This window comes from Callospermophilus lateralis, chromosome 9, assembly GCF_048772815.1.
Source record: "Callospermophilus lateralis isolate mCalLat2 chromosome 9, mCalLat2.hap1, whole genome shotgun sequence".
Lineage (NCBI taxonomy): Eukaryota > Metazoa > Chordata > Mammalia > Rodentia > Sciuridae > Callospermophilus > Callospermophilus lateralis.
The window spans coordinates 21,773,138-21,784,005 of record NC_135313.1 but is presented as its reverse complement, the minus strand read 5'-3'; the positions used below and the strand labels follow the sequence as shown (position 1 = coordinate 21,784,005).

The 10,868-nt window shown below is 34.2% G+C and overlaps 1 protein-coding gene across 1 annotated transcript in view; it reads right to left on the bottom strand.

Moving 5' to 3' along the window:
- Window positions 1–763: 763 nt before the first annotated feature.
- Window positions 764–10,868, bottom strand: part of Bard1 (BRCA1 associated RING domain 1) — a 69,232-nt gene continuing 59,127 nt past the window's right edge. The window contains exons 10-11 of the mRNA XM_076865773.1: window positions 4,419–4,516; window positions 764–3,435 (exon numbers count right to left, since the gene is read on the bottom strand). Coding sequence (XP_076721888.1) covers window positions 3,103–3,435; window positions 4,419–4,516 — 431 coding nt within the window. The 3' untranslated portion in view covers window positions 764–3,102. The remainder of the gene's footprint in view (window positions 3,436–4,418; window positions 4,517–10,868) is intronic.

Here is a 10,868-nt window from a genome sequence, read left to right as displayed (position 1 = left end):
TAGACATTTGTGACTATAATGAGTTCCATGATCCTTTAAAACATAAATTATCTCTTTTTCTACCCCGATCCACCCGCCTACTCCTGAGTCTTATTCCCACAGGAAATAACAGGCCTCCCAAAACATAATCTTCATCTATGCAGAGGTCACGTAACTATTTAATTCACAAAACAGGCTCAGAAGAAGTTGAGACAGATGAAATAAATGGCAAGATGTGTCTATAAAAATTCAAGTGTCTAGCTCAGGTCCATCACTACACTCTCATATTATTTTTGTCATAAATCTAAATATGCTTCCTATCTGGTTTCCATTATTTTAGCAAGTCAGAAGAAAAGAATTACCAATTAGATATGATAAAGCATTTGTAGAGACAAATGAATAATTACAAAGCAGCGGTGGTCAGGGGAAGAGGAAAAGCGACACAAGTAGGCAGAATGCACGTGCAGGAAGCCTTGGCAGAAAGGTGAGAGGTCAAATGACTCCAATGGAACCAGGAAGAAACGGCTGTGTGACTGGTGCTCTTGAAGATTCCAAACCATCAGTTACACTCTACTCAGAATAATTTATTTAACATAATGAAGGATCTAATATACTTCACTTAAAAAGTACAATTACTTAAAAAGTATTAACGTTCAAGAAGCTAAAAGATTTCCTCACAAATCACGCTGAGTCTCAGTCTTCAATAGTGCAGAATAAATCATTTACAGAAGACATACACACATGGAAACACAAATAACTTTAATGATTTTTGGTAAATAAAAAGGAAGCTTAGATATGATTGAAAAATGAAAATAATTACAAGTATATCTACACAATAACTCCAGGTTTCAAGAGCTTAACATAAACCAACTGCTGTCAAGATAAATATTTAAAGAAACCAAAAATATTACTTATTAGAGGAGGAGAAAGAAAGCAGAGAGGGAGAATAAACCTAGAAAATGAATGAAGGAATGTGAGCAGGAAACTCCAAAGTGTTTTCACAAAAAAGGAATTCAGATGCAAGGAACAGATACAAACCTGTCTGGGAATGTGACCTAGGATCATAAGCAGCAGAAAGTGACTTAAAATAAGTTATAAATCAAAAATGACAACCGAATCCCAGAGTTATAAATTATTTAGGCCAGACATTATCCAACTCCTCAGATTCATTTGGTGCAATGATGTTCATCATTCTCCATCAGAATGAAATGTGGAACAAACACATTAATGGCCGTAGAGAGAGAGAGAGCTTCAGAGCTAATTCACCCTGTAATGTCAGGGTCAGAAAAATATTATTTTTGTTCACCTAACACATGTGTTAACATGAAAAAAGTAATATGTCAAAAAAGGAACTGACGTAAAACATATCTTCAAATTGTCAGCAGAATCTCCAAGTTTCAAATAAGTCTCAAATGTTAATTAGCCTCATAGATTCTCAGTATTTAAAAATTAGGAATATTCTATTCCACTGTTATCAAACTGTTCTCTTTGGCTTGTGAGAGACCAAAGTGGCAGTCTCATAGCACCTCCTTCGCCTGTAATATTTTAAGTACATTCAATTTCTAAGAAAATTTTCATAAAGAATCCTGTTTCTTCTCCTTTTTCTTTTGAGACAGGGTCTCACTAAATTACCCAGGTTAGGCTGGCACTTGAGATCCTACTGCCTCAGCATCCTGAATAGCTGGGATTATAGGTGTATGTCCCCATAACAGGCAAAAATTCTTCTTCTTAAAAAATGTTTTAAAATTATGTATTCTATTCCTGTTGATGTACAATGAGAATATTCAGACTACATAAAGCAAACTCCCCAGGGTGGCCCTAACCCTGACCACTATGCAAAATAGACTGTTTTGGTATCGGGAGCAATCCCTTCTCATGCTTACCTATACATTTAATGCTATGCCCTTTTGTATTACTTGGGGGAAAAAAATCCATTCTAAATCAAATAAGCTCCAACTTTTACCCTACATGCCAACCTAAAATTTTTATTTAGACAGGGCTGGGGGTGTATCTCAGTGTTAAAGCACTTGCCTAGCATGCTCAAGGCCCTGTGTTCAATTCTCAGCCCTGCAAAACAAAAATAAAAACAACAACAAAACACAAAAAATTATTTTAGCAATACCTAGCAAGGTCTACCAGAAAAAAAAACAACAAAAAACCTACTTCTAATCTAAGGTAATGACATCTGACTGACAATTTTGTGGATTGGTGGCACCTTCTAAGGAATGCTGACACTAAAATATGTCAGAGAAAATACTCTATATACACATAGACAATAGATACAGATAGCAGATAAACAGTTATAAAGTGATAGTTAACAATATGTACAACAGGTTTAACATTGATTTTCACTACCAAAAAAACAATGCTGCCATGGTTCAAAGCATGATTTCCTGATGAATATACAAGATTTAAAAAAGGATAAAAATTAAGAAACAGATATTCAAGAAAATTATAAGAAACTAAATACACACAATATAAAATGAAGACAATTGCAGATAGGAGGATTTAACACCTATGCTGGCATATTTAGACCAGGTACTCTCTTTTAAATGCAGAAAAAAATCATTTGACAATACTCTACTTAATAAAGGATGGAAAGTAATTTTTACTGATGTCAGGTGTGGACTTTTTACATCAAAGAATATTAAAAAATTGAGAGTATGATGATATCATTTACAGATTTAACCAACAGTTATCATAGCCTCTCATTAATCTTTGATAGCTGACAGAGTAGAAGCACATGATGAATCAAAAACAGGCATCTTAAAAAGAAAAAAAAAAAGTTTTTTTCAATGCTAGGGAATCAAATCCAGGGCCTTGTGCACACTAGGCAAATGCTCTACTACTGAGCTACTGAGCCACTGAGCTACTGAGCTATAATCCTAGGTACAGAAAGAAAAATTCTTTAAAAGTGGTCCCAGCATCTAAATGCTAAACACAGAGTGTGAATTTCTAATCTGGCATCTTTTTTTTTTTTTTTTAAACTAAAAAAAAAGTAGTAGTAGTAGTAGTAATAATGTGAATGACTCTACCTATCTGTAAAAATGTGAATGATCAAAGATTGTGCTAGGTTCACACAACTGTGCAACTTCAATTTGAAATGTTCATCTGGTATGATATTCAGCTGTCAAGAGGAAGCAACTCAAAGGACATAACACAGTCTATAAACCAGCTTGAAGGAGCCATCCAGACTTTGCCCTGACGAACCCTTTCTGGGCGATAATTAGACAAATCCTCATAGATGATATACTGTGTGCAGAAGCGCTGATCAGAATCGGGCTTGGCATGGTACGCAACTGTATTGATGGTTTGAGTCACATCACTGTCTGGCTTAGGTTTTCTACTGAGGATCTGGCCCCCTGCTGCAGTGACAAGCTTAATAAGGTTGTCCTTTGGGTGATGTTTGAAGGTTCCCCCAAAATAGAAGTAACATCCATCAAATAGCTTTGGCAACTGAAATAACAAGGAAAATTTTGTTAAAAGCTGATTGAAATATTTAAAAACACTGCACAGGAATGAAGGATAAAAATAATGGTCAAGAGCAGCTAAGATACTACTTAATGAGGTGCTGGTACAAGCTGTATTTCAACTGAACTAATTGGATCAAGAAAAATACTTATGCAAATAACAGTTTCCTATTTATAATTTTTTCTCTAACCAATCAGTCACTACCATCTCAATACCTTTTCACTCTCCTAAAAGCTTAAGTGTGTTTTGTATTTTTTTAAACAATGTTCATCAAACCTCTTTTATCAGTATGCTTATGCATACGAGATAGGACTTTAGGCCTAGAATATCTGAGATATGCTTCAGGGACACTGGACTAAACTATAAAGACCATCCAATTCTGCCCACTCATATCAGATCCCTGCATAATTCCAACTTCAGGTCCTTAGGACAGCCATAGTGGTAGTATGACCTAAGGGTTCCAGAGATTATGAAATGATGGCTAGGAACTCAATTAGTTACAAGACATACTTCTGTGTGCTTTACAGAAAAATAAAGTTTCACAATTCCCTCCACTAAATTTTTTTTGTCATTTCTAATACATTTATTTATATATATCAATATGATAATGGAATATTATCCATTAAAACTGCAATATGTAGCAATAAAGACATATGGTAACTAAATCCGAGCAGCAGCTGTAAGTCTTCTTTCAAGCTACTTCCTGTATCTGAGATTTACCTCAGATTCTGAAAGGTTTATGGGAATGTTCAAGATGCCAAAAATCCATTAACAGTATGAAATTATTACCTTCTGGATTTTACTGCACATCGTGATCATCTTTCAGAATCAAGTGCTTGAAATAAGCACAATTAAAATTTTAATCAGTCACCTGTACTTGCTGAAAGGGCAGAAGAAGTTTTTCTTGATGGTGATAATAATATGAAGTCATAATAAGAACAATGAAAGTAGTATGGAAAGAAAAATACCAGCTGTTCTCTGTTGAGCCTGCTTCTCTGTGGGCCTTCAGGAATTTCATACTTTTCTTCCTGTTCACATACTTTGTTTTGTAGAGAGACCTTCACCCCTGACAAAATACAAGGACAAATCAAAATAAATATCAAGTGAACACTATTTTTCTCTCATTGAAATTAGACAATTTACTAAAGTGTTTTTTTTTTTTCCTTTTGATGGTTGTTCTCAGTATTATTCTGAAATAGAAACTTCATTTAGGCCAAAATATAGCAAAACTGATATTCCATATAAAGAAAATATAAGAAATCCTTCCTTCAGGATTAAGCAATGAGTTAGTACTAAACAGTAATTTTAAACTCCTTTGTGAACAATCTAAACCAATACACTATTTCAAAAACAAGAAAAGATATAAACAGTTTTACCAATAGCAATTACCCAAATTAATGTGAATAAAAAAGTCCATCACACAGCTATTCAGAAGGCTGAGGCAAGAGGACAGCAAGTTTGAGGCCAGCCTGGGTAGCTTAGCAAGATCCTGCCTCAAAATAAATAAAAGGCTGGGAGTTCACTCAGTAGCAGAACATTTATTTATTAGCATGCATAAGGAAGGTCCTGGGTTCAATCTTTAGTACCACAAGGAGGGGGTGGAATGCAGAGGGCTGTGGCATCATTGAGTTCAGCACACAATAATCTGAACTAAGCACTTTATCATCTGACTGCTCCTTTTGGCTGTTAGACTGCAAAGCATTCAACATTAGGAAAAATGCTTAAGTCCACAGCACCTACATAGCTAGTCATATGATAGAGGTTTGACAGTACCTGTTTAAAAAAAAAAAAAAAAAAAGCAGCGTTTATTGCCTGGGATTTGACATTGAAGTCACTAGTTTAGAGAATATTTGGTTGGGCTTCACAAGAAAAAGAACAGTCTTCTTCTTCTTCTTTTTTTTTTTTTAAAGAAAGAGTGAGAGAAAGGAGAGAGAGGGAGAGAGAATTTTAATATTTATTTTTTAGTATTTGGCGGACACAACATCTTTGTCTGTAAGTGGTGCTGAGGATCGAACCCGGGCCGCACGCATGCCAGGCGAGCGCGCTACCGCTTGAGCCACATCTCCAGCCCCAAAAGAACAGTCTTCTGATGGCTTGCATACGTGTGCTCAGATTCAGTTTATAAAGCAAGGGCAACCAGTGCCCAGCATGATGCTACCTAAAGTCATTCCTCTAATGGGCTCCTGGGAGGAGAAGTCCTAAGCAGGACCACCTGCTAACAGCCAGCACCAACTGTCTAGCTAAGTTTGGAGATGACAGGAGTCTTTGGATGCCAAAGATCATCAGATAGGAGTACCCAAGCAGCTTAATCTAAGGACCACATCTTAGTGTATTGAAAGGCACCATCAATGGTAAATATATATACATCAATGCCATGTATATATATTTACCATACTCCTAGATTTGATGGCACAGAAAAAACTCAATTTAAGATTTGAAGTCAAATGACTTTGTTATCCCAATCATTTTCTTTGGAATATTATTTAAACTCTTTAACCTTAGCTTCCTAACCTATGAAAAGAGAAAAAATGAAACTAACAATATCACTTACTTCATTCACAGAGATTCTTGTGGATAAAAACGCAAGAAGTGTTCTAGAAACTAAATTGTGTAATAATTACCTTCATGAGAAAAACAAAGCCTTCAAATCATTTGTTATTTGTCTTTGACATTATTGTGATCAATAATCTCAATTTTATCATTGAGGAAATTCCATGAGGATTTGTAGGAAAAAAATTTAAAAAAATACACAGCATCAATAAGACTTCAGAATTATAGTTCAAATTCTTAGCTATTTTTAAGTTTTTTTTTTATGTAAAAATGTTGTATCTTTCATCACTTGATATCTACTAGTTTAAAACTTAACCAGAAAAAACTAACAGTTACATAAATATCTACTTTCAGTTGTGAATTATGCATATATGCTGGAAACAAAATGATTTAACATCATATTAGAAAACCTGAAAAATGTTGGTGATAAAATTCTGTCCAGGTAATCCCTACTCAATTCAAAAGTAGAGTAACTCCAATGCAGAAGAAGAATCTCTTAGCTTATAAATGGCATATATCTGTAAAAGGGCTCCTTTCTGAACTGAAGGGTGGCCCAGAAACAAAAGTTAATCACTCAAAGCATCAGAACTGTCCCAGATTGCATTTGTTAATCATTCAAAGCATCAGAACTGTCCCAGATTGCCTCCTGCCCTATGATAGTTACCTTAAGAGCAAACCTGATGCTGTATAAGACAAACTCAGTGCTTTGCAAAAGTCAACAACATCTCACTTTAGGCTGAGCTCGACTTTATGAGACAACTCTTTTTAAACTTTCTTCTCTATTATCCCAAACTCACAAAATAATGAAACTTCATCAATGTCTACATGAATCAATCTGCAGAACTTGCAGTAAGAGACAAAAATTGAAAAAACTAATACGTTTTGAGGAAAAATGGGATATTTGAACCTATTTATTATATTTATTCCAAAGTCTTCCTTGAACACTTGGATTTTGAAAATATTTAAAATTATGGGATTAAAGACCTAGAAAAGATCCTAATGATCTTGCCCAACTTTCTTATTTTATTGATTTGAAAAGTCAAGTGCAGAAACATAAAGTGATTTGTTAAGATCACTGGTAATATGGCTAAATTGAAGCTAACTACTTCCTAACAAAATAGCTTTTCACTGTAGTGCTCTTCCTGTACCTTAATTATTAAGTGCCTATTATGTACAAAAGAGTTAGTCTCTGCCCCTAAGAAGGGAAGTGTTACTCATTTTTTATATTCCTACTGTTTCCTGCCACTCTTTAATTCCATAATCTAACTGATCACTTCCATTAAAATCGAAAGGCTTTATTTTAACTGGGTGCTTAAAGTGAAATTTTATTGCTTTATTTTCATTTATTGGTAAGCAATCCATTATAAAATTTAGTTTTTCATTAAAATTTGTGCTAAGGATATTAAGGATGCCACCAAGAAAAGCTCAAGTCAAGGTACATAAAACAGCAAAGGAAAGAATGACATCTGAGTGTAAAACTGTTTCTAAAAATAATGTAGGACCAATGTATCTTCAATATTTAAAAATGGCCAATAAAATATTCTAGAAGTATTAGTGATTTGGATGCAGATCTTTATTATTTATGGTATTAAACAACAAAAAAAATTCAACGTTGAAAGAAAAAGCAGAATATCAGTAAGAAAATATGGAAAGTCAAGTTTTTTTATTGTTACTTCTCTAGGCACAAACAGTAGAATGTGAACAAAATTTACTTGCTTATTTATTAAGTTTATTCTTCTTACACTTGTAAATCCTCTAAGACAAAACTTTCTTCCCATAAATTCTCATTAGTGGAGAACCATCACGGCAGCAGCACTTTATATAAACTCTGAATCTGTTACATTAATATTCACACTAGGAGCAGAATGCATTATTGTACTAGGAATGTGTAAACACTGTCTAATACTCAAACATTAATTGTTCACAAAACACAATAATCACAATCATAAGTTCACCCAAGTAATTTAAAAAGAACATATATTTTTTAAAAGTGTAGAAAATCTGCTTAAATCATATACTCATAACTTTCCAGTTAAATTAAAGGAAAAACAAAATTAAAGCCCAATTTATTCCATTATACTTTCTTTTTAAAATGACTTCTCATTTAAAATGACCAAAGATACAATTATTTGTTCTAAGGAAAGACTCTGATAAAAATTATTACAATAACTACTACTATCTGAGTTGTAAGCATTTAGAACATTCCCCCAATCCAGCAAGATTGTTAAAGTAGATATTCATTATCTGCAGCAGTCATGGTTCTATAAAAATGCTGAGGACGGGGCTGGGATGTGGCTCATGCCATAGCGGGCTTGCTTGGCATGCATGCGGCCCGGGTTCGATCCTCAGCACCACATACAACACATACAAACAAAGATGTTGTGTCTGCCGAAAACTAAAAAATAAATATTAAAAATTCTCTCTCTCTCTCTCTCTCAAAAAAAAAAAAAAATGCTGAGGACACTGAACTATTGCTCTTAAGAGTAAATACAGGGTTAGGCTCCTGTAATTGGTCCCAACATTTTTTGTTTACTGACCAAAACTTAATCATGCTTTATGTGTGTTTGCGATTTGTTGTTGTTGTTTAATATTGGGGATTGAACCCAGGGACACTTCACCACGGAGCTACATCCCAGGTCCTTTGTATTTTTTGAGAGAGGGCCTCACAAATTTGCTGAGGCTGACCTCAAACTTGCAATACTCCAGAGGTTTAGTCTACTCAGTAGCTGGTATTACTCAGGACAATGTGTTTGTGTTTTTTTTTTTTTTTTAAAAAAAACAAAAACACACACACAAAAAACCTTACTCATTCTATTGTTTTTATCCATAAGCATTAAACTCAAGCCAAGAGCTCTACAATTTGGGCCATAACAAAGTTTTTCTAACAAGTGTTTTCTCTGAAAGGTCGATTCTTGACTATAGGAACACAGCAACACTATATTTAGGGGCCATTTTAAACAGTGAAATTATGAACAAAAATGAACAGAATTCTGAAAACCATGCACTGTTTAAAAGTGTGAAAGGGATACTTCATTGTTTAGAGTAAGAGCTGAAGAAAGGTGGCAGAACATCTCTGACCTTAGCTGGGAACGTGCTCATTTGGCAACTCAAAAGTCTAAGTTACTCTGCCTATGCCTACAAAAGCAACGCACCGATTGTGGGATTACAAAATTTTCGAAGTATACAAATTCAAAAATAGAAAGAATTATTGAACAATGAGGATTTACTGTATATTATTTCTATTTCAGGGGAGAGAATTGAAGCAAAAGAAGTTAAATGACTTAAACCATTAGCTAGTAAGTGGTAGAATGGGACTGGAACCCAAGTCGACTCAGTTTTCTAATGCCTGTGGCATTTTACATTAAAATATACCTTTCTGGTACACAAATAAACCTTCTAAAAGACATGACTGTGAATATGTCCAAAGCTTTAAAGCTGCTTTAACTGGTGATTCCAAAATATTGCTTAATATATAATATCAGAAGATTTAATAACTTAATACTCCACGTCTCAGAAAACAGAGCTCTGTCAAGAGACTGTTTTTCCTTAACTTGGAGTGGTTAATATATATTCCAATACACCCAGGACATTCATAATTCCCTGTCATGTGAGTCTTAATTTGTTGGTTTTGCCTATGTCATAGGGCTCAAATCTCTTTCCCTCATTGTTTTTAACAGAATAATCATATCACCTGAATTTGCTAAGACGAATTTTCGAATCCTAGTATTTGCAATTTATAAATATTCTATAAATTGTTTTTTGCACATAATAAATTTTAGTATCAAATTTTTTAATAACGACTAAGTAAAAAACTAATGAATCTAATATAAAAGATTTAACTCTAACACATATTGAAAATGAAACTCAAAATAAAAATTTTAACAAGGTCAAAATACCATCCTAGAAACACTGCCAGTGTGCTCAATGGCATTACATTATATACTGTTTCTATACTAAATACCAATCCAAAAGGTACTACCAATGTAGTAAAATCATTAACTTAAACTCATTATTTTACATATGATAATAATTTTCATTTCTTCTTCTTTTTTTTTTTTTTAAATCATTTTGGAATGCAGTCCCCTTCCTAAATGTCCTTCCTAAGGATATTTACAGAGTATTTGCAACAGTTTCTTTAGGTGAATGAGTACACCAGCACACAGAGCCAAGGACCAAACACTAAAAGCTGCTCTGATACCTACTATATCAGAAGTAGATAATATCTAATTACAGAAATAAGGAAGTGGTTTGTACCTATGCTGGTTGCTTATCCATTTTATGGGTTCATCTGGCTGGTTATTTAAACTATCACAATTAACACATTAAAATGGTGTCAACTGATCCTAACAACGTGTGCCACCAGCCAGTCAAAAGAATGTAGCCTGAACAGACATTAGAGTTTGGTTAAGTATGGCAGCAAGAGAAATAAAATGGCATACATCAAGAGAGCCACGTGGCACTTCCAATGGGAAGGCACTGCTACTTTTATAGTGTGCGTATGCCTGCATTCATACAAATGTCAGCTCTGTGGCAGTTGAAAATTTTCTGTAAGGTCAGAAAAATCCAGTACTCTAGTTATATTTACTAAACCAAAAAACTCTGCTGATACTATTTTACTATAAGTAACAATCTGTCAACTCCTTATGCTACCTAGTAGCAACTAAAGATGAATGGAAAAAAAATAGTTCTTTCTTTCCCCCCTAAAAACTAAGAAACTATTTCCTAGGTCTAAAGCAACATGTTTGAATGGTGACAAAGTATTTTGGTAGAGCTGCTGTCATAGCACAGAAAATCTTAAAAATTTTTGAAAAGTGAGAGTGACATCTAGTCCAAGGGTTGCAACTCGGATGCCTACAGGGATCAAATAG